At 41.0% G+C, this 27,947-nt stretch overlaps 3 protein-coding genes across 6 annotated transcripts in view; 1 reads left to right on the forward strand and 2 right to left on the reverse strand.

Moving 5' to 3' along the window:
- Window positions 1-10,303, reverse strand: part of mtus1a (microtubule associated tumor suppressor 1a) — a 46,267-nt gene extending 35,964 nt beyond the window's left edge. The window contains exon 1 of one of the 3 annotated variants that reach the window (XM_080773873.1): window positions 10,200-10,303. Coding sequence is in view for 1 of the 3 variants with exons in the window: in XM_080773874.1 (XP_080630000.1) it covers window positions 3,508-3,538 (31 nt within the window). In the remaining 2 variants the exon portion in view is untranslated. Of the gene's footprint in view, window positions 1-3,507; window positions 3,644-10,199 lie in introns of those variants that run through there. The other 2 variants (XM_080773872.1, XM_080773874.1) reach the window with 2 other exon arrangements.
- A 504-nt stretch (window positions 10,304-10,807) lies between these two features.
- On the reverse strand, window positions 10,808-18,739 carry sybl1 (synaptobrevin-like 1). The gene is made up of 8 exons (XM_080774100.1): window positions 18,591-18,739; window positions 17,758-17,952; window positions 17,018-17,075; window positions 16,187-16,324; window positions 15,087-15,174; window positions 13,694-13,761; window positions 12,994-13,086; window positions 10,808-12,710 (listed from the first exon to the last, which is right to left on the reverse strand). Exons 2-8 carry the CDS (start codon window positions 17,904-17,906, stop codon window positions 12,642-12,644), a joined length of 663 nt encoding a protein of 220 aa, XP_080630226.1. The 5' UTR covers window positions 17,907-17,952; window positions 18,591-18,739; the 3' UTR covers window positions 10,808-12,641.
- Window positions 18,740-18,897: 158 nt separating this feature from the next.
- Window positions 18,898-27,645, forward strand: polr1d (RNA polymerase I and III subunit D). Of its 2 annotated transcripts, XM_080773752.1 has the most exons (6): window positions 18,898-18,987; window positions 20,896-20,993; window positions 21,772-21,848; window positions 23,273-23,328; window positions 23,373-23,444; window positions 27,145-27,645. In XM_080773752.1, the coding sequence occupies exons 1-6, from the start codon at window positions 18,949-18,951 to the stop codon at window positions 27,193-27,195; spliced, it is 393 nt and encodes a 130-aa protein (XP_080629878.1). In that variant the 5' UTR covers window positions 18,898-18,948; the 3' UTR covers window positions 27,196-27,645. The 2 variants fall into 2 exon arrangements, with proteins under 2 accessions (XP_080629878.1, XP_080629879.1); XM_080773753.1 differs by lacking the exon at window positions 23,273-23,328 and having other exon boundaries at window positions 23,362-23,444.
- Window positions 27,646-27,947: the final 302 nt, after the last annotated feature.

Consider the following 27,947-nt stretch of genomic DNA (forward strand, 5'->3'; position numbering starts at 1 on the left):
CAACCCATTATTATACAGATTACCGAATGTTTAGATTTCTCAGAAGACACCATATTTCATCAAGCAGCACACTACAATAATGGCACAGTCTCTGGCACGCGATGCGTGTCAATGTAAAGAGGAAGGCTCCCATTGCAAGTGTGTAATTCTATGCCTTCTTCCTTAAGGCAGGGGATATCTTGTTTCATAGGGCTGCAACTATCCGTTATTTTCTTTCGATTACTCAAAAATAGTAGATCTGACAAATCAACATCACACCTTATTCTAAACGTTGAGACATACTGTATGCAAGTACAATATTATAGATGCTTCGTTAAAAATAACTGGAATTCCACTGGAATATCAGCACGGGCTCCTTGAGTTATCAAACTCACTCTCGTCTCCACGCTAGTTCGTTCCCAAAGTCCAAATGCGAAAGATGTTTGTTAAATAGGCTGAGCAACAACACCGCTCACCCTTCTCAGGGTAAAAAGGGTTTACCTTAGTAACAGACAGTGCCTAGTCATCCAGAGTTATCGTTCTCCTGCAAAACACTTCAGCCCTATACACTACAGTATGTACTTCAGCCCTATACACTACAGTATGTACTTCAGCCCTATACACTACAGTATGTACTTCAGCCCTATACACTACAGTATGTACTTCAGTCCTATATACTACAGTATGTACTTCAGCCCTATACACTACAGTATGTACTTCAGCCCTATACACTACAGTATGTACTTCAGTTCTATATACTACAGTATGTACTTCAGCCCTATACACTACAGTATGTACTTCAGCCCTATACACTACAGTATGTACTTCAGTTCTATATACTACAGTATGTACTTCAGCCCTATACACTACAGTATGTACTTCAGTTCTATATACTACAGTATGTACTTCAGTTCTATATACACTACAGTATGTACTTCAGCCCTATACACTACAGTATGTACTTCAGTTCTATATACTACAGTATGTACTTCAGCCCTATATACTACAGTATGTACTTCAGCCCTATACACTACAGTATGTACTTCAGTCCTATATACACTACAGTATGTACTTCAGCCCTATACACTACAGTATGTACTTCAGCCCTATACACTACAGTATGTACTTCAGCCCTATACACTACAGTATGTACTTCAGTTCTATATACTACAGTATGTACTTCAGCCCTATACACTACAGTATGTACTTCAGTTCTATATACTACAGTATGTACTTCAGTTCTATATACACTACAGTATGTACTTCAGCCCTATACACTACAGTATGTACTTCAGTTCTATATACTACAGTATGTACTTCAGCCCTATACACTACAGTATGTACTTCAGCCCTATATACTACAGTATGTACTTCAGCCCTATACACTACAGTATGTACTTCAGTTCTATATACTACAGTATGTACTTCAGCCCTATACACTACAGTATGTACTTCAGCCCTATATACTACAGTATGTACTTCAGCCCTATACACTACAGTATGTACTTCAGTTCTATATACTACAGTATGTACTTCAGCCCTATACACTACAGTATGTACTTCAGTCCTATATACACTACAGTATGTACTTCAGCCCTATACACTACAGTATGTACTTCAGTACTATACACTACAGTATGTACTTCAGCCCTATATACTACAGTATGTACTTCAGCCCTATACACTACAGTATGTACTTCAGCCCTATACACTACAGTATGTACTTCAGCCCTATACACTACAGTATGTACTTCAGCCCTATACACTACAGTATGTACTTCAGCCCTATACACTACAGTATGTACTTCAGCCCTATACACTACAGTATGTACTTCAGCCCTATACACTACAGTATGTACTTCAGTCCTATATACACTACAGTATGTACTTCAGTCCTATACACTACAGTATGTACTTCAGTACTATACACTACAGTATGTACTTCAGCCCTATACACTACAGTATGTACTTCAGCCCTATACACTACAGTATGTACTTCAGTCCTATACACTACAGTATGTACTTCAGTACTATACACTACAGTATGTACTTCAGCCCTATACACTACAGTATGTACTTCAGCCCTATACACTACAGTATGTACTTCAGTACTATACACTACAGTATGTACTTCAGCCCTATATACTACAGTATGTACTTCAGTACTATACACTACAGTATGTACTTCAGCCCTATACACTACAGTATGTACTTCAGTCCTATATACTACAGTATGTACTTCAGCCCTATATACTACAGTATGTACTTCAGTCCTATATACTACAGTATGTACTTCAGCCCTATACACTACAGTATGTACTTCAGCCCTATACACTACAGTATGTACTTCAGCCCTATACACTACAGTATGTACTTCAGCCCTATACACTACAGTATGTACTTCAGTTCTATATACTACAGTATGTACTTCAGTCCTATATACTACAGTATGTACTTCAGCCCTATATACTACAGTATGTACTTCAGTCCTATACACTACAGTATGTACTTCAGTCCTATACACTACAGTATGTACTTCAGCCCTATACACTACAGTATGTACTTCAGTACTATACACTACAGTATGTACTTCAGCCCTATACACTACAGTATGTACTTCAGTCCTATATACTACAGTATGTACTTCAGCCCTATATACTACAGTATGTACTTCAGTCCTATATACTACAGTATGTACTTCAGCCCTATATACTACAGTATGTACTTCAGCCCTATATACTACAGTATGTACTTCAGTCCTATATACTACAGTATGTACTTCAGCCCTATATACTACAGTATGTACTTCAGCCCTATATACTACAGTATGTACTTCAGCCCTATATACTACAGTATGTACTTCAGCCCTATACACTACAGTATGTACTTCAGCCCTATATACTACAGTATGTACTTCAGCCCTATATACTACAGTATGTACTTCAGCCCTATACACTACAGTATGTACTTCAGCCCTATATACTACAGTATGTACTTCAGCCCTATATACTACAGTATGTACTTCATTGACCGGGGAATCCCAGGGCTCTATACCATCCATCCATCTTCAACCGCTTCCAGCCCCCCCTATTTTTTGTGCCGTTTGCAGAAGCGGCAGATCTACAAGGTTACAAGGTCACGCATTGTGAGCTTGTAGATCTGCTATTTTTGAACAGAATAGGGTTCAAGCAGCTAAACAAACAAGAATCTGACATGAAATTAATAATTATACAGGCCTGCTGCTGCAGACCTCAGCTACTGTCATGACTCAAACCATGATTTAAGGGTTCAAGTCTTCCTTTGGCTTGACTTAAAATGTGTCCTTTGTAAAAGTACAGTAATACTGTACACCTGTAGTAAAATCATGACTTATTGTCTATGCACACCACAGAACAATAAACATGGAAGAGGAACACTACACTAAAAAGGAAAGACAAACTTAAAGTATACAATGACAAACTACAAATAGAATGTATAGTTCATTAACGAAGTGTCAAAACAACTTCCAAGGAATCAGTCTTGGTATACCTCTACACCGGTCCTGTCCCCCTCCATTCATTTAGTTGCAGTTAATTCACTGCCAGTCGGGAGGCCGTGATGTCGTCCATTGTATCAAACTCAGAGGTCTGTCGGCTTTCACATGTTCATCGGACTCTACTTTCCTCTCTCACAGACAATCCCATTAGAGCTTCCCTTGCACTAAATCCGACCGACAACGGAGCAGGCAGGCACTGTTGTGTGATAACTGCTGCAGAGTGCAGACAGCCAGGACAGGACAACCCCCTGTTCCCTCCCCGTGCGTCAGGAACGCTGCCAAGCCGAGGGATTCTGCGGATGCACTGAAGTTATGTGGCTTCACTCTCAGTCAAAGCGCTGGTGTCGGCCGCCATCAGTGCAGTGGCATGGGGCTGAGGACTCATTCACTGTGTCCAGTCAGTGTGGCGTTGTGTTTCAGAGTCCAGCACCTTGTTACCTTATCCATGCCGAGCTCACTGCATGGGGAGTGGCCAGGGCCTGGCTGAATCGGCATTCAGTGTTGCTAAGCAGCCAAAGTCCCTCGTTCACGAGAGAATGGCTCAGCCAGTGTTTATTTTCCACCAGCAAGGGAGACAAGTGGGAATAATAAATAAGGACTATAGTAGTCCCGGGGATATTAAAAGACAATCTGAGAATAAATTCCGTACCAATACATTTCATGGGTTTGTAACATCTCACAAAGATTGAAATTCAGTAGGGGAATCTGTGACAGCTGCTGAAAGTTGGGTTACCATTAATAACATATAGCCTATGCAAATTTACAAAATGTAATTCTACTTTAAGTAACATGTGAGAGGGGTCAAACTAGGGTTTTTTCATGATTCTGAATCCACTATAAAATACTGGTGTATTATTCTTATCCAACAAGCTAAAAAGAAGTTGGCACATATTCAAGGATTCACAGCCCTGCCAGTGAACCAACCTACAAGGAATCACCTGCAGTTGTCTTAACCGCTTGAACCTTAGCGTCCCAGTTTTCCTTTTAATTTTTTTTTTTATCCCACAATTTTGTAACCCATTTTTCACCCCTGTGTCAATTATCTAATGTGATCCTGGGCTGTACACACTCTCCGCCAACCTAGTCCCCATACATGGGGGACATGGGGAGAGCAACGGACTTGAACTCATGCCCAAGTTTCTCCTTTACACCCGACAGGGGGGAGTTTCCCTGGTTGGACGTAGCGCGTGGAAGGAACACGTTATTCCAACCAGTTCCTTTACCCTCCATCAGGCGCCCCAGCTGGCCAGGGGGAGGCAGTTTAGAGGGGACACCGGGAGAACACTTTCTGTGTGGAGAACAAACTCCACACAGAAAGGCCCTTTCGCCAACCCCGCCTTCGGGTATGGGCACTGGAGGAAACATGCCTCCAGCACCCACAGCGTCCCGAGCGGGAATCGAACCCAGGACCTTCTAGCTGTGAGGCGACAGCACTACCAACTGTGCCACCCCTTTTGATGAAAATGGTGTAACATGCTTGTAGCAATTTTCAATGAAGATATGTGGTGTAGAGGGGAAAAGGATGGGGGGGGGAAATGAAAAATCACATGGTAAACAAAGAGCTCTGGCTCAGCCGTTATGTCTGGTGTGAGAGCATAAGTTAAGACCTCTAAGTCCCACACTATTTCTGCCTAATCCATATAAGGTCCTTATCGTGACCCTGGGAACCACCACAACCTTGGCTACTACCGGCACGTTGTCAATCACATGCAAAGTACAGGTTGCCAAATCAATTACATTACAAAAAGGGAATTACAGTGAACTTTGTAATTTGAGACTACACAGCATGAATATTGGTGTTGATTTGGCCTTGCTTGCTGCATGTTTTCAGCACAGCAGCCGTTCAAAAGCTCAGTACACGCTCAACTTTAGACTCATTGGTGTATGCAACTCTAGCCACCGTGGTCATACATACAATACAAATACCATTTATGAATATGGATCAGATAAGGTACACAGGCAGGACATGCAAACTGTGGTGACTTCATAGAAAGAGTAATCTGTGTAGAGTTATTTACAATCAGGTCTGTACATACAATGTCTCTGTTAGAAGCTGTCAAGACCCCGGGGTGGGTCTAATCTAATCAATTCCAATCTTGGTGAAATATCTCAACTGTAATCCAACAGTTGTGTGTGTGTTCAGGGAGCTTCCTGCTCTGCTATAGCCTACAATGTATTTGTGATTGAATCAGTTAGACCTGTTACTGTTAATAATACATTACATTCTTACATTCCTTGTGACATTATGTGTTAAATAAGGTTCTGCATACTTTATAATATAGTATAGATATTTAGTTAGTCCTATTGATATAAACCGTATAGTCACTGTGTGCCACATGAAGCGACATGCAAATGTGTCCCTCCTACTCACAGGAACATCCTGTGAGTATAACGTTTTGATTGGCTCTCATAATAGCGGAGGTAGCCTGTTTGTATCCGGAGGAGGGACTTTGAAGTGAATATAATATGGCAATGTTTGGGACCACTGTATTTGTGTTCACATAGATTGGCTACTACAATGTGACTCCGAACTGAGGGCACGGGGCCTTCAGCCCGTGCCTCTGCCTTGTTGTACTGAGTGAATCCTGACAATAAAGCTGGATTCGTAAGACCATAACCTGCCTGCCTACCTCCGTTTCTTCTCACTCATTCAACCATCGCTGCTACAAGACAAGGGTCATTTGACACAAAATATACATCACAATACAAACAACTAAACATTGGAATCTTGAAATTCCTTTGAAATTGAGGCAGACTACCCCCAACTGTATGTATCGTTATGCCCTCCTGTTCAAGGTGACTAAGAATCTGCAGCAGTAAATTCAGACATCAAATGTTAAACAGATGAGCTCCCTCTGTATCCTCCTACATTAGATTCCTGACCCCATGTGCTCCAGTTAACCCTACTATAGTTCCACCATTTGGCCCCGTCAGAAATAGTTATTCTGGCCTTGTCTTCAACAGCCTCATTCCATACAGTTTATTAATCTCTCTGCCTCTCTTGTGTAATCCTAGGGATGTGACAATAAAGTTTATTATTTATAGATAATTGCGACTGTAGGTTGCAGTTTACTATGAAAACCTGCCTGTCCATCAGTCAGGTCACGCCACCATGTATGGTTGACGCTCCATATATGGCCGTCTCTCTCCATATATATGAAGATCACGACACTGACCTCATCAAACCCTGGATACATGGAGAAGACTGGATCATCACCTAGATCTGTGTGTGTGTGTGTGTGTGTATATATAGCCAACCAGAAACTCTACTCAAACCCTTGGGCTTAGATCTCCATTTATGGAGCAGACCTGTTAATTTATTTTCATTGTTACTGTATTGCTTGTTGTTCATTATTGTTGGGATGTTTGTTGTCGTCTCTGTGTGCACTATGACTTTTGTTTTGTTGTATGTACGCTTTGGCAATGTAGAACATATTTACCATGCCAATAAAGCCTTTTGAAATTGTATGTTAGTGAGTGAGAGAGAGAGAGAGAGAGAGAGAGAGAGAGAGAGAGAGAGAGAGAGAGAGAGAGAGAGAGAGAGAGAGAGAGAGAGAGAGAGAGAGATCATCTTGCTGGCTGCAGATGCATTCAAGAACATCATTGCAATAGACAGATTAATGACAAAATGCTGCTCTCTCCAAAAAGCCCTCAGGCACCATGAAGAAAGCCTGCCTTTCCCCTCCCTCCTGGCTGGACCTTTGCCAAGGGTGCCTGGAGCCGTCAAGAGTTTCACAGAGAGAACAGATGCACCCACACATAGCCCAGTGCCAGAGATGGCCCACCAAGTAGCAGGTCAAGCTGAGGGGGAGATTCCTCACAGCATACCATGGTGACTAAAACACCCCACCAGTGACAAAGCCCTGAGAGCCAATATGCCTGCAGCAAATACTGGAGACATGTGGCATTGTCTTAATTATAAAGAGACTGCGAGATGGTAACCTAAGGAAACAAGGCAACCTGCTTGGCATGTGTAGTGGGAAAACAATAACATTTACTGTAGATAATTGGTTCTTTCTTCACAAACATTGTCATGTCAAGGACCTCCACATTGATACATAATTGGTTTGCGGACTCCACTTTTGTGCAGTGGACCTCCATGAAAGAGGATTTGTGATACAAATTTGCAGATGTCCAAAATGTTATCACAATTCTTCAAGATTGGATGTGTACATGTGTTGTTAATTTAGGCAATCTATTCTACAAGCTCACAACGTGTCGAGATACAGCACATTGCAAGCTTGTAGACTGGCTACTTTCTAATACTGTAGTATAAAATAGGGTTAAAGTTGTGGTTGATGCTTTGCTGGGGACCCCTGGAATGAATCCCTTCAAGGTCCCCGACTCCCTGGTTCCCAGTTTGAGAACCACACTGCAGTAGATGTAACTGTCAACAAATGTGCTCAAACACTAGTCTAGAGACTATCTGAAGTGAATTAGATCAACTGGTGGCACATGCTGACCACACAGTTATCCTTTATTTACACAAACTTCATCTACACCATACAAAAATGTACCAATTCAGGTTTCATTCATCCTGAGCCCACGCCAGGGTTTATAAGCAGGAAACAAAGTTTGAACAGCAGTCCATTAAAACTGCCATTTAAAAAAGTTGGAATATATTTTCTTTTAAACATTCATGGGGATCTGTGGAGAAATACATTCATTTGGACGTCCTTGTTACAATGCAACAAAATGTTAAAGTAATATCTACAATTTATAAACGAGCCCAAAAAACCACAACCTACATTTAGAATAGCCACAATTTGCAACTTATTTTTATAATGTGGTGAATCTAGAGTTGCAATACCCTCCATTGACTCCCACTCATCCAATTTGCGTTTGCGATCTGCTTGTATTAAACAACGTTAAACTCACCAACATTGCAGCTGTAGTCCAAACTTGAATTATCCTCTTTCAATCTGCCGAGCTTGTTTTTTTTTTTTTAATCCCCCGTTGACATGTAATGAGCTACTTTCTGTCAAGAAATTCTGTGCAAGTGATTATTTTTCTAAGTGCTGGAGTTTGGAAGCACAAATCACTGACTGAACGGCCCTGTATGGCTATGCCATCCGTTTCGCATTTGCACATAATGCAGGAGCAGCAGCGCGACCCCTTAATAAAAACGAGCGCTTCCAAAAAGAATCACTTGCGCAGAAAGTATAGCTCATAACATGTCTATGGGGGATTTTTATGAAAAACAACCTGGGCAGATTGAAAGAGGATAATTCAAGCTTGGCCTAGAGCTGCAATGTTGGTGAGTTGTTTAAGACAAGCAGATCGCAAACGCAAATTGGATGAGTCAATGGAGGGTATTGCAACTCTAGATTAATCACATTATAAAAAAATCTAGAGTTGCAAATTGCGGCTACATTTAGAAGAGACTTTACTTTACAGAAAAACAAGCCCACTGTCACTTATAAAATAAGCAGACATGGCAACACTGTCCATGACCCAAGGTAAAGTCAGTGTATTTGAAGTAGGCCTATGTAAGCGGGATCCTCTTTCACCCATGAGGTCAGAGCACCCTACTAGAGGTGTTCTATTTAAGTAGAGTCCACACCACCCATGGATGGACCTCTCTGACCAGTGTGAGTGGGAGCTCCCATGGCAATAAGACAACTCACCCCGTTTCTGTTTTCCTCCGAGAATTCTCCCCAGTGAGGGGTGGGAGAGGTTGGACAGCAGACGGCTGGACTTTGAATTTCTCTAACTATAAACTTTCTTGACAGCAGACAGCCCAAGTACAAATATAATTTATGAAAAGCTACTACAGTGAAGTCTGTTCACAGAAGTTGTTTAGGATATGTGGGGATGGTACCATTTGAGTGGGCAAAACCTTACATATACTAAATAATATTAAATTGTTTATATGGTCAATATAAGTAAAATAATATAGCCTTTCCACAGGAGTATATTTTCATATTTTTCCAAAAAGAATACAAACAGCCAATAGCATATTACAAAGTTATCCCCCTCACTGGTGAAATTTCGGGAAGAAAAAAGGCACGCACCGGGGTGAGTTGTCCAGTATTGGCTCCCATCACATGCTATCCTATAATTAGATACACAGACAAACATGTAGTAAAAGAGAAGGGAAGGGTACACGATGTAAAAATAGTTGTAAGCCTATACATATTTTAAAAACAAGACTCCCTCTCCTACTATGCCATCTGTAAAAATGGTGTCGATAAATTCAGGCTGGTCACTCAATCGGGCAGTTTTAGAAAAACTAACCGGTAGAAACCTAATAACTTAATTATCTTAACGGAATTATTGAAATGCAATACTTTTCTATCCAAACGCGCACTTCTCCTGGTCACTGATCTGTCCTTGGAATTCTAGATAGAGCTGCCAGAGAGAGTAGGCCTACTACAGTCCAGGAATCCAGGCATCAAGCCTGAACTTTTACACAGCCGCCAATAGATGGTAGTAAATAGCATGTAGAAATGTCCCTTCACATTTTACATAAAAGTAAGGTTGTTGTCGAAAAGTTGCCGACTTGGGGCACACAAACACACGTTTGACAACAATTTCAAGTTGAATTTGTTTTATCCGTATAGCCTACTCCGTAAGGCTTGTGTTCTCTAGTCTACAGTCAAAATATGCACAGTCTAGTAAGTCTAGTACGGAGCCTTAGATAGATATAGACAGCAGGTGTCACTGACTGATTAGACGGTCTCACCTGGGGAATGAAATGGTGCTCGTGCTGGAACATGATCTCCAATTCTGCATACATACAGTAAAAGAAAAAGTAAACCCCATAACCATAGACTGTACTGGGACCAGCTATAGTGCTACCCAGTGGAAGTGACTCAAGAGAGAAGAGACGTTTGTCCAGAGCCTAGGGGGGCGCGCGCGTTTGTCAGAGGCTTTTTCTTTGCTTCCAAATCAACACCCAGGTGAAGCAAATTGGCTGACGACCAACCGGATGATAAGTGTGCCAGGTGCCAGCCCAGTAAGTGCCAGCCATAGAGTAGCCCCAAACAGGCATAGGAGGAGGGCCGTACCGCGTCACGTGATAAGGGGGAGGAGGGCTGCCTCGATGTACTGCTTCAGTGCTTTTGATATCCCCCAGGTACGTACAGGACCCAGTTTCAGAATACTTTTACAATTTTCTATATTTCTCAAAAAATAACAGAAAAAATGGCGGATGTACAGTAGAAGCTCAGAACACTTTGTGATATGACATGCAGTGAGCTTGTAGATCAGTGATGACATGTTCTGATAGACAGTACCATATTGCTTAGCTCTAGACCTGAGCGGAAGGAATGCTTGACTTTGCTGTAGGTATTTCTTTATGATACCATGATTTTTTTATTATTTCAAATCTGGATTTACAATAATTAAATAGTCACATGATTATAAACCATATGGTGGCAGGAAAGCAAACATTATGTACAATGTCAAAAGTGCATTCTGTTAAAAAAAGAAAAATGACATAATAGGCATGTTGAGCAGCACCCTATGAGGGGACACCGCTCCTCTCACATCCAGGGAGCCAGATTCACTCAAAACCAGGCTCGAAGTCACTAGTTCTCAGATTCATATAAATCTAATGTACTGATTTTACATCACAATATAATTTCTCTCTTTTCCTTTTTACATTTGTATGGCAAAAGATGTGTGCTCGGTGAGAATGAAACATTGAAGACATCAGTGTCTTTGAGCAAAAGAAAAAGAAAAAAAAGGAGGGTTTGTCATCAGCAAGTCACATTATCTAAATTACTCAAAATATCTGTCTGCCCCTGACCCCAACAGCTGTCTTCCAGCATGGGGGGCCTCATAGAACACACATTGAGGTCTTGCAAAACGTGTCCTAAATACCACTACGTTTAAATCTGTTAATAAACGTACAGCAGTGATTTACGTGACTCAGACAAGGAGGTTATGTAAAGTCCAACAGGATGGTCACATATTTCTGCAGGATGGTCAACAATTTCACCACAACGCCACCATGCTAGAGGTCAGAAGGTGTGGGGAGTCCGAAATTTGAGTGTCGGTAGTTTGACTCTTGAAGACACAAAATGAAGACACATGCACAGCAAAACCTTTTAACTCTCAGTGTAAAAATCGACCTTTGTGGGGTACATACTGCGTTAGTTGAGTCACATTATTGTATTATCCTCAGTGATTTTACCAGGATAATTGCACTGTACAGAGTAATTAAGCTTAATTTATACGCCAATTTATCATTTATATATGTTAATTTTGCTTATACATTGCAGCCAAAGACTGATCTAGAAGCTGACAACACATCACATTAGGCTGTCGATCAGCTCCTGTTTTAATTATGAAGTGGGTTTTATTGTTGGATCTGAAACAGAATGTCATATACAGCTTGCATGTCCAATACTGCCTTTGTTTATGTCCAATCCAATCAGGGATTAATATATTATTAGAGAAACTTAGAGAAAAATCAAGATTTAAAGTAAAAGTAATTATTCTCCATCGCACATGTTCAGGGTGCGACACCGTTGTGCGACTAAATGTGAATCGGGGAAAAAATCAGTACCGTCTGAGTGGTTCATTTTGGTATGAATCACCTACATATTGCAGCTGTGTGGTCTTCATGAGACAACAAGACAAGCACGTTTACTAGTCTATGAGATAGGGCTGGGCAATTAACCGGAAATATATCCAAACCAACATTTAAACCCAATAACTGTCTAAATCTAGCTCATATCTGTAAATTGATTAATAGAAGATTTTTTTGTATGAATCGACAAATCAATGAATCGACTAAATCGATTAGTCTGATTAACCACTTGACTTTATTCATTAATCGTAATCGAGGTCTGAAATAACGATGATATTGATTTGATGTCATAACTCCCAGCCCTATCATGAGACATGAATGGTCCAGAGACTTTTAAAAGCAGATGGATGCAGTCCATCGCTATGGGAACGGTGAGGTGGTATGGGGGTTGTCTCCCATGTCCAGAAGACAGGTCAAAGTTCACGCCACTGAGGAGGAGCCAGGAATAAAGACTTAATGAATGTTCCAGCAAGGAGAGTGGTGTTTCCCTTTTGTTCGAACGTGATGGAGGGAACCTGGAGGCGGACAGTAGTTTCTCCTCCCTCCATCTTTTCCTTCTCTCTTTCTCTGTCTCATCGTCCAATCATCTCATTTTTTGACGCAGCTCGGCCAGCTGAGACCTCCGCAGGCAGCAGACACGATGATGTAGAGGACCACCTTGAGGAGCACAGAGATGTGTCATGTGTTTAAAATATTATGCCATAACCCTAACCCAGTGGTTCTCAAACTGTTTCATGGCAAAGACCCCTACATTTATTACATATTTATTTGGCTGCGGACGTCCCGCATCTGAAAAGATTTATTTGTAACTCTAGTTGCCCCAGCACACTAAAAAGAAAGCTGGCATTCTACTGTACTGGAACCACTAGGGTTACACTTCAATTTTAACAGCAGAAAGCTTTGAACATGCCCAAAATAGGAATGCCTTCTAGATACTCACCAGACACACCAGTACTATGACCAGCGTTAGTTTAAGGTTCTTCATGCACATGGCACGGGCCAGATTCCTACTGGTCGTCTTAAACGACACCGACTAAAAGAAGAAATAAGATTTCAGGTCAGTGGCTACATCACGTCCTTAAAACATCTAAATGTTAAACAATCCAAAAACTCACTGACCGACTTAAAATGACTGCCTTCATGGTACTGTCCTGATTCCGATCTCATACTTTAAACTCTGGATTAGAGTGTCCACTTAATGTTAGATTGATAAATCGTATGTATTAAAGTATGTCGTATGTATTAAAGTATGTAAGTCAGAGAGGCTGTTATCATACAGATCGGGAGTCCCATTGCTCTAGACCCCTGGGAGATGGATTGCTGAGGTGGAGCACCATATATATAAAATAAATCACACCTGTGTGAAGTGAGGGGCGCTAATATATTACAGTCTAACTCATGTTGCTATGATTAGGTGATGTAATGATGTAAAACAAATTGTGTCAAAACAAAAACAAAAATTATGCTAATCTCATCAACATAATACCAAATTATCTAATTATCAGTGAGTTTGCAAAATGATATTCAATTATAAATTGTCATAATAAACTAATGTAAATGAGCCATTTACTACATATCGTTGCAGTTTTGTATGTCCAAAACATTATTCATTATTATTTTAAAATAATCAGTCAACTCACCGAATCAACCAGGTTTTCTGTCTTGTCAATGAGCAGCTCTAGCTTCTCTCCTCTCTGAGCCACCAAGTCTGCAGTGCAGACAAAATACACAATATTGATGTTTCAAACAACTATACTTCGTATGTCTCTCAATCAATACTGCCTTTAATTACTGTTAAGCGGCATGGGCCGGTTTAGCGGTCCGGGCTCCTTGGCTGGTAATCCAGCATGACAGTGGGTCGTGGGTCGGAGTCCCGAACCCGACGAACTTTGTTGTGTGTCTTTACCCCGGGTGCACTGCAGGCTTTAGTTCCGACATACTATTGATCCGAAACCTCAATCCTAACATAACCCTAACCGCAAGCACGGGAGCAGCGCATGTCGGACCATCGCTTTTTCGCATCGCATGTCCCCCCGCTTCGGATCTTTGGTGTGTCGACAAAGCGTGCGCACCCCCTTTACCCCCATCTCTCTCCCCATTTCCTGTCTACTGTGATCTATCAATAAAAAGGTTAAAAAAAAGCCCCAAAGATATCTACGTTCTGACCTTGACTTGGCAACAATATCGATCAGGAACAAAGTTGGAAATACATGCTCACCCGCTGTAATAATATTCATAATAATAATTTCCATCACGTAGTCAAGAGTACACTGGCTCACATTAATGTATTTGTAGTTATAACGTGCACGCCACTACTGGTGCAGACTGCAGAGGCACAAACGTGACGCAAAACTCCACCAATACGTGAAGCCGACAGGTCGGGTTGGCCAATATGGGCAGTCAATGCTTACACCGCCCCGCGGTGTAACAGATAGACAGACAGATATTGACATTGATCTTTTGTTAGACTGAATTACTATCTGCGGCACACACACATACACACACCACGTTTGAAGTCGGACAGCATCCTAGATATTACCAGGACAGTATACTGTATATACCACACCACAACCTCTCCATAGAAGGAGGACACCGTGGTCTTGGTGCTGGTAGCCTGTAGGAGGGGCGTGTTAAGGCTCAGAACATGATGGACAGATAGAGGAACAGAGTGACAAAGTGAACCTCTCACAGCATTCAGAATCAGAGAAAAGGGGGGTTGGTCAAGGTGTTTGAGTCCAATTCCTACTAGTCATGGACATTAAAAATGACTGCTGTGTGGATCTGTCTGTGTGTCTTGTCGTACAGAAGCCAGTGACATACAGTAAAGCTTCAAACTGTATAGCCGACACTTATTGATGTGTGATGACAGGTGTAATGCGCAAAGGGACAATGTGGGGAATTCACTGTCAGTGAATGAGGCGCACACACACATTAGAACTTTTTCTATATATATTTCTCATATCGCTCATTACATAGTTAGTTATATAGCTCACAGAGTGGCACATTTAAAAGGAAAGAGCGACAGTGACTCACCTATGTTCCGTACCAGGATGCCTTTCAGGTCATCAACCTGCATCTGGGGTGTCAGACGTTCAGATCCCCGGGGGTCCGAGTGGTGTTTCTGCGGTGGGGGGGGCAATGGTGGGAGACAGAGTTTAAACAGACGGTATTTGGTTGGATCGACCTATGGCCAATGGCAATAATCACACTTATAAGAAATATCAGATTGTGCCGGTTTCCATTTGGTTCCAATTGTACACTTGGAACCAAGTCTGTGGACTAATGGATACTAAACTGGGGCGAGGGTCCTTTAAATAGGGGCGACGGTGGCTCAGGGGTAAAGTGGCTTGATGGTAACTGCAAGGTAACCACAAGGTTGCCATAGTTGCTGTCGAAGTGTCCTTGAGCAAGACACTGAACCCCTAATTGCTCCTGATGGGCAGGTTGGTGCCTTGCATGGTATCCGCCGCTATCGTTGTGTGAATGTGTGTGTGAATGGGTGAATGTAATGCACAATCTCTGTAAAGCGCCTTGGATAAAGGCGCTATATAAATGCACCATTTACTATTTAAATCAAAAGGTTTGAGATCCATTGTTCAACAGACCACAGGAAAACAGAAAATACAACTGGCATCTGTTATATCCATGCATGACTTGCATTTCAAGTCTCCCGTGAGGCAGAGAGAAGTCACATGCAGACCTCACATGCTCCCGCTCATTCTAATCCCTTTGCATTGTTAACACAAAGACTGCTAACGATTCTGATTAACTGCATGGCCCTCACTGCTACGATGATAGCATTGGACGAACAAACTTTTCCTAGGCAGACAGTAAATGTTCTCTTATAGGGAGAATCACACAGCATACCTCAAAAGAAAGCGTAACTTGTCCACTCTAAAAAGAAAATTACATTGATTTTACCATCTTCCATTCTTGAGATATGTACCTACTACCTTTATGTAACACCTGATTTTGTGGTAACGTACTCTTCTTGAACAGAAAGCCTAATTAGGAGCGGTTTTATGTTCATCTTGTCCGGGTGTGTAGAAAGGCATTTGAAAGTAATCAATACAAAAATGCGGTAAACGTACAAATCCCTTTCCCGCAATCAAACGGTTAACAGACAGACTCACCATCTGAGCGGCAAGCGTGGAAGAGAACTCGCTGTTCATGGCGTACGGCAGTGCGGTCTGCGCCCGCGAGCCATACGTCGTCTGGAATCGCTTCTTAACCTCGCTGAGGAAGCTGAACGCCCGCGACCTCTCAAAGTCCTGCCACATAACAATAAAACAAAAGACAAACTCTTTTGGTTAGGATAAGTGTTAAATGTCTCTATATTCCCATAATAGCCATTGCTATGGTGTTTGTTCAGTAACAGAGGTCTCCCCAACTCTATAATAAACTGAAAATACAGTTCCAGGGTCAACTCAGTATACCAATGTTATCCAAGAACGGCCAGAGGCCAGACGAGTGCTGCTGAGAATTCACACCAATTTCGTCCAACCAGAAGAGAGAACTCTGACAGGATACAGGATAAGCACATGCAATTGGAAATTATGAAACAAAGGAAGAGCAGACAAAAATTGTAACTGGAAGTTGGAACACAATGCAATTTAAGCCGAAATGAGTTCTCTCTCCTGATTGGATGAAATTGGTGTCCCACCAAAAAAAAAGTGTTTTCAGTTTACTAAAGAGCAGGGGAGACATGGAGACACCCGTTACATAAACACTATCAACTAATGTTGTTGATTAATTTAAAAAAAATTATTACATACAAATTCATTGAGCCTGTCATAAATAGCAAAAACTGAAATCTAACAATCTGAGCTTGCAGGTCTTTTAGCCGTTTTTTTTTCTTCAAATTAAAGTGGTTAATTCATGAATACAGAAACTCAATAAGTCTCTCATCATATCAATCAACGAACTAGTCAAACCAAACAACCGCCAGAAAGTGTTGTACTCACATCATCGGTGATGCACAGGTATATGATTCTGTCATGACAGATGTAATGGAACAGATAGCTGAAATAATGAAGAGGAAACCATTTCAGACAAGTGCAGGGAACCAGAAGCAGATAATTATGTTTCAAAAGAAATGCAATGGTAAATGCAACGTTTCTGGGTCGGGGGCGGGAGGCACCTTTATTTTAATGATCAATCCAGATTGTGTTCACTAAAATCTTTACATTTTTTGGGGGGCAGACTTGGAATATCTTCACAGCCCACCAGCGGCACCGACCCACAGTTTGAAGTAATGAAACAAACCTTCCCATTCTGTCTATTCTGCCTCTTAAACATTCTTATTCTGTCAGTCTGTGTCTGGCTACAACCTCGAACAAGCTGCCGGAACAACACAGTGTGACCATGTGTATTGTGTAATAATATTATAGTGTCAGTTATGTGACAGAATAGAACAGTTTTGACTTGAATGACTGGTATGTTTGTGTGATTATGCACTAGTCGTCCATTCAAACTGTGTGTGTGTGTGTGTGGTCATCTGTATGTATACTACACGTTTAAAAGCAACAGGGGTTGACCCAAAATGTTTTCCAATTGAGGTTGATCAATGAAATATAACCAATACTCAAGTTTAAAAGTAAACACATTAAAATCATAATAAAACATTAGAATCAAAGTTAGAATTCTAAAGTTAAGAAAAACCGTACGCACACAGTTTTTGCAAAGGCTGTGCCAAGTGTCCTACCTGCCATGGCTGTAGGTCAGTTTGTTGTTCTCGGAGGGGATCTTGGCCAGGATTTGCTCGGTCACCTCCAGGAAGTTTCCGCCACACCAGGCATGCTTGGCCAGGATGGTGGTGCCACGCGCCACCACAGCAAACAGGATCGCCGGCATGGCAACAGCCCTGGATTTCAGGCAACACCTAAACGTCGTGAACTCACTGACATTATAAGCGAGAACAGAGAGAATAATGGAGAGAAACAAATGGAGTTGTAACAGGAGAGCAGCAGGAGACACACAGATTGAGTGTAATAGAGATTCGAGAGATGTCAGGGATGAGACAGAGAGAGAGAGAGAGAGAGAGATGTCAGGGATGAGAGAGAGATGTCAGGGATGAGAGAGTGAAAGAGCGAGACAAACATAAAGAGGAAGTGGAGAGAGAAAGACACACAGAAAGGGAGAGAAAGACCGACAGAAAGACAAAGAGGGGGAGAGAGAGAGAATGAGTGTGAGAGAGGAAGGGTAAAACAGAGAAAGAGAGTTTGAGAAAGGGAGACAGGAAGAGTGAAAGAGAGAGAGAAAAACCAGAGGTGTGGATGATGGTTGGAGATGAAAGAGAAGAAGACAAACAGAAAGGGGGGAGGAGGAGGAGGAGGAGGGGGGAGGGGGGTTGGACCATGTTAGGAAAGACCATCAACAACGAATCTAACGGTGAAAAACAGACCAGGATAATAAATTAAAAAAACAACAACAGTGCTAACGGTGCCAGCTAGTAGACTATATATCTGAAGAAAACAACAACATTACATGGCTGGCTATAGCTATAGCTACCATCACAGGAAGACAAACATGTTATACCTTCGACGTTTCTGGGTGCCGTTCAAACTTCAAAGAGTGTGACTTAATGTTCCATCAACATTTAAAAGAGATTCCAGGCTGCTATAGCAGCAGGCTAGCTGCGGTGCTAATCCTTTACGAGTGACTTCTGCTTTGCTTGCTTTGGCTAATCACTCGGCAGCCTCCTGACGGTGACGCAGCCTCTCCCTCTCTGGGAAATGTAGTTCTTTAAAGACACACCCCGGGTCTTTGACGAGCCTTGTGGACTACAATCGTACTGTAGAATTTATTGTCAATAGTTTTAAACGTCACATGTTTTTGTCCGTACGTCATCTATAAGCGACAGTTAGTGTGACTTGTGTTGTTGTATGTTGGAAGCATGGCAGGAGATGGCGAGAAGAAACCAGTCCTGGAAATGGCAAGTAGTATTTCTTGTAATATTGTGATGTAATAATGTAATGTAATAATACACATACTAATATAATGTAATGTAACATAGTGTATTAAATGTATTGTAAACGATCCGTTAGTTACTGTGTGACTGAGTTGCAATCTTCTCCATGCGTGGGTATAAGCAGTAACTTTAGACCAGAAAGCCACCTGACTGTTAAACGAGACAGAAATAAACCTGAATGCTATTACATTCAATTACTCAAATGATACAGAGATGAACATTAATGTATAATATATACATCATACATATAAATGAAATCTGTATGTATACATGCAGGATTATTCTGTGGAATCTGCCACAGAATCGTGTAACACAGAGTGTGGCCACTGGAGGGCAGCATTTGACTAAAGACCCATAAATAAATACATTGTAAATTGTGCCAAGTGGGGGGCTTTCTCTTTTTATTGATAGTAGTGAAGGACAAGGTCTGACAGATTCTTTTTAATTGATTCTGACATTTGAGTGTCTCTGACAGTCGTGTACACTTGGCCCCAAATAGCCTCTGGAATTCCTACTTCTCCATACATACAATACTCATAAAGTGTTTAATGTCCTTATTTCTCCATACATACAGGAGTCATGACACATAAAGTGTTTAATGTCCTTATTTCTCCATACATACAGGAGTCATGACACATAAAGTGTTTAATGTCCTTATTTCTCCATACATACAGGAGTCATGACACATAAAGTGTTTAATGTCCTTATTTCTCTATACATACAGGAGTCATGACACATAAAGTGTTTAATGTCCTTATTTCTCCATACATACAGGAGTCATGACACATAAAGTGTTTAATGTCCTTATTTCTCCATACATACAGGAGTCATGACACATAAAGTGTTTAATGTCCTTATTTCTCCATACATACAGGAGTCATGACACATAAAGTGTTTAATGTCCTTATTTCTCCATACATACAGGAGTCATGACACATAAAGTGTTTAATGTCCTTATTTCTCCATACATACAGGAGTCATGACACATAAAGTGTTTAATGTCCTTATTTCTCCATACATACAGGAGTCATGACACATAAAGTGTTTAATGTCCTTATTTCTCCATACATACAGGAGTCATGACACATAAAGTGTTTAATGTCCTTATTTCTCCATACATACAGGAGTCATGACACATAAAGTGTTTATAGAAAAGAAAGAACACCAGCACTCAACTTTATATCCATTTAGGATTCTTGTTTTATTCAGTTTGTTTTACGAGCAGGAAGACCTCCGCCCGGCCGAAACATTCAGTGTTTGTTGCTGCTGGGGGAGAACTCTGAATAGAACAAGAATTCTAATTGAATATAAAGTGAGTTCTGGTATATTCTTTTCTATAGAATATTTCCACCAGAACTGTGCACCTGGTATGCTCTTGCTGTGAACTACTCAACTGAGTGATTGCTTCGCCTCTCTTCACATGAAGTGCTTACCCTAAAATCACGAATGTTGCCCTTCCTTTGTGTTGAACGTGTTCCGTGATATTATGTATCGTTTGATAAAGAAGTGTTATAATACCGATTAATCAAATAATGGAGAAGCATGGTTAATAAAAAATATTATTATGAACAAATAATTGATCAACCATCTACATTTACCATTTACATCTTATTTTATACTTTGTCGCACAATGGTGTCATGCAAAAGTACAGTACTGATGGTGAATACTACACACATACACGCACACGCCATACACACACACACACACTATGTAAAACATCAACATTTTACTCCCATGAAAAGGGCTGTTGTTCATGGAGTGTAAAAATGTAATGTCACAGGCAGCCTGGAATGTCTGCTGTTCTGCCATGTTGTCTACAACAGTGCATGTGATAAATGTTGTGGTGGTGTTGTTGTTGTTGTTGCGTTCAGGTGCAGGCAGATGGCGCTGATGAGGGCTGTGTGACCTTTGTGCTGCACGATGAGGACCACACGCTGGGGAACTCCCTCAGATACTTGGTAATGAAGAAGTAAGTAACTGTCTGATGGTCAGCCCTTCCTGACCCACTGGCAATGTGCTCATTTGTCTGACCCCCATTTTCCCTTTCAACCTCGAACAAACTCCAAACCGCCCCTACCCACAGGAACAACATTCGTGGTATTGGAGCACTGTTTGCCTATCAGTAAGTACTAGTAGGTCGGGATCCATATGTGGGTCGCGGACCAATTTGTATTTGCCACAACCACAAAAATGTCCTACATTAAATAGAAATAATTAAAAAAAATATATATATCAAAAGTATTTCATGAATAAAATAAACTAAATAAATAGTAGTAGTAGTGAAAATAGCAGATCTACAAGCTCACAACGCGGCGCGAAGCGACGCCTCGTGGAACTTGTGAAAAATTGTGAAAATCTAATTTCTCTTTTAGGTCTTGAGCTAGAAAAACGTTCCTGTAACGTACCATTGTATTGGAGCACGGTGGTTCTCAAAGTGGGGGTTCCAGGGGGTCCCCAACAAATTGCAGATCCAGGTTAACCAATCACGACAAATAATATTACACAATATTTTTTACGCAAATCTTCTCTTATAGGAGTCCCTGGCAAAACATCTTTTCAATATGGGGGTCTGCGGCTAAATAGAATTTGGGGGGCCTTGACATGGAATTGCTTGAGCAGTGGTAGGGTACGATTATTTGATCACTGCTCTCTTTGCAAAATAAATAGTAAATAAATGCAACACTGACTGATAAAATCTGTCTCTGTCTGTACTCTGTATGTCTGTCTGTCTTGGTGTGGGCTTTCAGTGTAGACGTGGAGTTTTGTGGGTACAGCATCACCCATCCCTCGGAGAGTAAGATCAACTTTCGCATCCAGACGCGAGGTAAGCGTCCCCCACCCTCCCCACCCGCCACTTCCAGTTAATCCCCTCGTTCCAACCAGAACCTCAGAGAGTAAACATTACTATGCGTGTGTTGTAGAGAGTAAACATGTTGATTAGAACCCCGGTGCTTTCACTTTGTCCACATGGCCGAATGAGACGTTACTGACCGACTTTCAGTAAAACAAACACCACACACACACACACACACGTTTGTATTACTATATTTATGAGGACATAAACATTTTAGGCCTCCAATTTTATGAATGCCATTGTATCGGTTACTTGGAAAAGCGCACTATAAATGTGATTTATTATTATCATTGTTACTGTTTTTTGTAACAGCTTCTCTTGAGGACCATGCAGGAAAATTGTGCACACAATGTCTATTTCTCAAATTGTACTATACTTGTGGAGACATTTTGCCCACACAAGTACACGCACGCACGCACACACACACACACACACACACACACACACACACACACACACACACACACACACACACACACACACACACACACACACAGCTCACAGAGGTTCATAAAAGCTGTCAGTTTGCACATCCCTGTAAATCATTAAAGAGGATTCAGCGGATTAAAATGATTGTTGACAGAGGAGGAAAACAACTGGAGTCTTGTGGGAACAAGAGATTTTTTCACGAGTGCTCCAGGACTCACATTTCCACCTGATGCTGCTCATGTGGCACACAAACAAACGCACTCTTCATCCATGTGAGCTGTGTGCGCGTGCGTGTGTGCAGGCAGTATTGAACTAGGCCAGGGGTTCTCAAACTGTGGGTTGCATACTGTAGTTTATGCACGTTATCGTATACCTGTCTATAGTATCCTACAGTATTTATATACTGTATTTTGTCTGGAATTCTTATTGTCTCAACCAGGCCGAAGGCATGGGGAGAGAGTATGTTTGCATTCCGTCCGTCCGTGTGTGTGTGTGTGTCCGTCCGTACGTCCGTCTGTCTGTCTGTGTACAGCTAATCTCCGGCACCGTTAACCCGGTCGATGCCACATTTTGCACACACACTCGATGAACCTCTGCCCCAAATTTTGCGTATAGCGCCACCAATCTTTGATATTACTCCTACTGTCCAAAAATCCCTCAAATCATTACACACTATTATAGTCATGTGTTCAAGCCAGATCTGTCCGATATTTCATATTTCATCCTAATTGGCTAACATTGGCTTTCAAAGTTGGCAGGATTGGCCTGTTTTGAACAAAAAGCCTCAAATCATGAACGCAGCGTGCAATTTACGTGAAATCTTTCATGGACTTTCCTACTAGGCTGAGGAATATATCCCACCCTTTTTTGCAAAACACATTTTTGGAACAAAATGCCTCAAATCATCCAATTGCCATTCAAGGCGTAAGAAGAAATGTCACCCTTTTCACATTGGCCTATTATAGCACCACCAGGAGGCCACAACCTGACCTGCCCTGGTGGAGACCTGTGCCCTGAGGGGCACAATTAACTCTAGTTAATTGTGCGTTTTTAGGAGGAGTTCCTGCTACAGAGCCACTGAGGAAAGGTCTGAACGACCTCACCGATGTCTGCCAACATGTTCTGAACACCTTTCAGGTACACTTTATCAATGTTTTTATTATTGGTAATGGTATACATTATAAGTGTTATTTATTTACATTAACATTAACATTAATAGTGTCTAAGTGCAATGTTTACCACATCCGTATTAGTGTGCAAAGCTTTTACAGACAATAACCATTGGCATATACATATTGTTCACGGTTATAAACATAACTGAGGGACTCAACCATATAGGGTTTAAGTGGTTTGCGGGTTTGCCCGCATGCATCACAACGTTGTACACCGGTTATTTGTGCTATTTTCGTACGATTAAGTATTAAAACATAAACATAACTTCTGACAGGCATTGCTATGTAGAGTGGGCATTTTTATGGTTAAGTCAAGTCGAAATTTTTATGATATATTGCACAGTTTACACACACACACACACACACACACACACACACACACACAGTACTTAATGTGTTTTTCATTAAAGGAGCACATATGATGTATAGAATATGTACACATATCCAAATTACAGTTTAACCCCACCCAAACCACCCATCCAAACATGCTCAAGATACAGTATTTATGATTGAATTAATGGAGAATGAATGTTTGCCTTTGTTGCCTTCCTAAATGAAGAAAATACTGAAGTCATGTTTATACGTGGCATAACCGTTCATTTTAATGTATTAAATTATGCGCTCTATAAAGCTGTACTTCAACCCCGGATTTGAAGCTGGTTCCCTCCTGCGAATGTATGGCATTTTTATTGAGACAATAATATAGCCTGTCTGCTTGCTCAGGGGATAAATTGAATCTTGACAGGCCAAAATTCGTGTCAGATCCTGTGTCTATAGGTGAGACATGACCTTTGACACAATCTAAATGTCTCAGAAGAGCAGGGAGACAAAATACAAGTTATATTGTATTAACATACTCTACCATACAGATTGGACAAATTTGCATACATTTTATTTAATAAAAATGAAGTTCCATAGTGCCGCTTTAACACCAGACCAGAGTGTTCTGAAATCTGAGCAGAGTTTCACAACATATTTACGTTTATGTTGAAATATTATACTTGTGCCACACACTTGTGCCACCCACTTGTGCCACACACTTGTGCCATAAACTTTAATATGGTACTGAACATGCTGTCATGGAATGATTTATGTTTTAAACACAGCAAGACACTAATGTTAGTTACAGGACTCCCACGGCCATGGAATTCATGGAAATATTTTGAAATTTGAAAAACCTTTCCCGGCCTGGAAATTAATCATCTGCTTTGGAAAATGTTTGGATATACAGTACATTGCTTTTGTCTATTGATTTTGTTCATAAAAAACATGTCCCAGAACATGTCTTAACATTATGTGAAATACCTGTGGCCTAATGTGTACAGAATGTCACAGAATGACAAAATAAATAGATCAACAAGCTAAAAACATCGCTATACGTTGTTAGCTTGTAAATCTGTTATTTTTGTCACGTGACACCGACACAGTTTTGGGCCATCATAGCACACAGGTGTTAGAGCCTTATTATCGTACCGTATGATTTCTATAGGCCTGGTATAATTCTTTGGAAAAGGTAATTAAAAGTTTAGAAAATGCATTGTTACAAATGTGTGGCATATATGTTGGTAGTATGCTAGTGGAGATAAGAATGGTAATTAATGCTATTCCTTTGCCTGCGGGACTGCGGGTATGTTGATACGTGCGTCTGGGTATTCAGGTTCAGGTTGGTGTCCACATATGACACTGAGGAGGCAGTGTCAACACACTATGTTGACGGGCTCAACTGGAACAATGAAGAAAACTAAAAAGCCTTATTCAACACAGCCCAAAGCACCATGCTGTCTTTTTGTTTGCTATGTGAAATACTCAAACACCCCCCCCAGCCACAAATACCATCCCAGTCTTTCAGTTGGTGTGGTAAGGCTTCTCATTCTCCCCAAACCACCTCACCAAAAGTTCACCAACATTGACTCTACAATTCATAACCCAGAACAGATCTGAAGCTGCTTCTGAAAATTTGAATTGAGCATAAATCAGCCTTCTGACCTAATTGCCACCTCCACATTATTATACACTACTGGCCATTTTGATTGACTTCTCACTAATTACCAACTAGTACATGCCATTTCCCCAAAAAACCTACACACAAAAACTCTCCAAACCAAGGGCTCTGTTTTCGAGACAGTTCATGCAGCCATTTGCTTAGAAAGTAAAGTAACAATCGCAGTCACAAGGTTCTTTAAATGTTTAAAATATAAAAAAGATTGAAACATTCGAACACCCAGACGACCCAGTCATTGATAGACATCGTAAATAAACGAATTGCAAGCACATCAAATTAAGTAAAACGCCTTAGGCTCTGTCTCCTTTGGTCTTTAGCCTGGTATTATTGGTTCTTACAATGAAGCCATTTACACAAAACACGTTCATTCAACTCTTTCAAGTTATTCAGTGAACCTGACCTTTGACCATCTACGTCTGATAAGTTTGTCCTTGAACTCCAACTTGGACATTTTTGCCAAATGTCATAAAATTTCCCTGAAGGCGTTCCTGAGATATGGCGTCCATAAGGACCACCTGCAATTAAACATATCAATGTCTCCGCGTCATGGAAACAACTAGAATGAGTTTCTAGAGGCCTGTGGAACGTTCTGACATTTCTAGTAGACTCCCGAGGCATAGCTGAACGTAATTATCAAATCAGCACTTGACATCTGTGTAGCTGTTGATGTCAACATTTGTTTCTCATGAAGATATTCTCTGAGAAGAATGCAGTTAATTGTGTTGAGACTCTGGAGAAAAGTGTCAACTGGATTGAGAAAATGTACACATTTAGAAATGACAGATTGTGCAGACGCCCCACAGTGGTACATCGATAGCGGGGAAGAGAGAGGCCACATGTGTCAACATGAGAGATTAAAAGATAATTTCTAATTCAAATTTAACAGTTTCCTTTCTCGGAATAACATTTCAAACTCATTATATTTTTATGTGAAGGAGAGAGATTGATCCGGTGGGATTTAGCAATTTGTCAGTTGTGGAGAACAGAAACGGTTTCGATCATCATTTATCATCCGAGAGAAATGCGAGGGAGTCGTGAAACCTTAATTTATTTTGTTGTGGTGCGTTTTTTTTGTAGATTTCATAATTGACTTGTAGCTTGGGGTTTGAGCATCTTGGCTGCGGTATGAGTGAAGTTCAAGTGAGGAAATCCTTGGTTTGGCCCATCATGACAGTCCCCCAGTTGAAAGGGGAAGGTCAGACATATGTTCCCTTGTCTGTGGCCTGCTCTCACAGCCGTCTAGTTCAGTGGTTCCCAAACAATGAGTCGGGACCCTATTTTGGGGTCAGGGACCCATTTTTCTGGGCCGCGAGTAAATATCCCTTCTGTTATCTTTTTTTTTTCCTTCTTCTTTTTTGCGTTTTCTAAAAGGATTTTCAAACACCTTAAAAAATCCTATATTAAAATTGCCTTCGGTTCAGGCCCACGACATGTTATCACGATCATGTCACTATGACTCAGCCATAACTATATAAGGTGTTCCCAATGCAGCTGCGCCCAAATATGGAGTGTGTACAGTGGTTAATTCATGACGTGTTTTTTGTACGTTTGGGTCCCCAGAGATGTCACATTGACCTTTTGGGTCTCAAGCTGAAAGAGTTGTACTGTATGTGTTGATTGAAGTGTGTGGGCACGTAGTTAACTTTTTCTTACTGTTTTCCAGGCGAGGGTAGATGAGTTTAAACAGAAGGAAGATCTGCAACCAATGGAGTGAAGAGCACGGCAAGATCTCATGGAAGCACGGAACACACACACACACACACACACACACACACACACACACACACACAAACGTTTGTTTTACTATACTTGAGGACATCAGTGTTTTAGGATGGCATTTCCAGCCCTAAGGATTAGGGTTCTAGTATATTAACAAGTATAGTTATAGTACTAAAAAAGTACACACACAGACTCACACACACACTTCCTTTTGTACATTTTTTACTAGGTTTGGAAAGTGTTGGTATACATATCTACTCTTCAAAATACTATTTATGATTCCACTGTTCCACATTAAAACAGTCTTTGTATCATTTTTCTCGTTACCTACAAAGTCATCTACTGTATATTGTAAATGCCTTTTTTTGTTTACATTTGTCAGTTAATGTTCCTGGAATTCAGGAATGATTAGCAGAAATAAAACAACATTTCCTCTTTTTGCAAAAACAAAAGACTCAGATTCCACTTTAACGGAACTCATCCGTTTGTCCTTTTCCAGTAATAATTATTAGGTCGTAACTTTCATTCATACTCCTAACACCGCTTGAAGGGCGTCCAACAAACCTCGGGAGAACGGCTCTCCTTTGTTGCTTTAGACATGTTGTCTGACTGACTAGAATGCCCCTATTAGCAGAGGAATGTGGGCCTAGGCAGGGACTCCATACCGAGCCAAGAGGACACCCAGACAGTTTATCTGGCAAAAAAATAATTGTATCTCCACATGGATTATAGATCTCAGTCGCCACG

This window comes from Protomyctophum bolini (genome assembly GCF_963924005.1).
Source record: "Protomyctophum bolini genome assembly, chromosome: 10".
Classification (NCBI taxonomy): Eukaryota; Metazoa; Chordata; class Actinopteri; order Myctophiformes; family Myctophidae; genus Protomyctophum; species Protomyctophum bolini.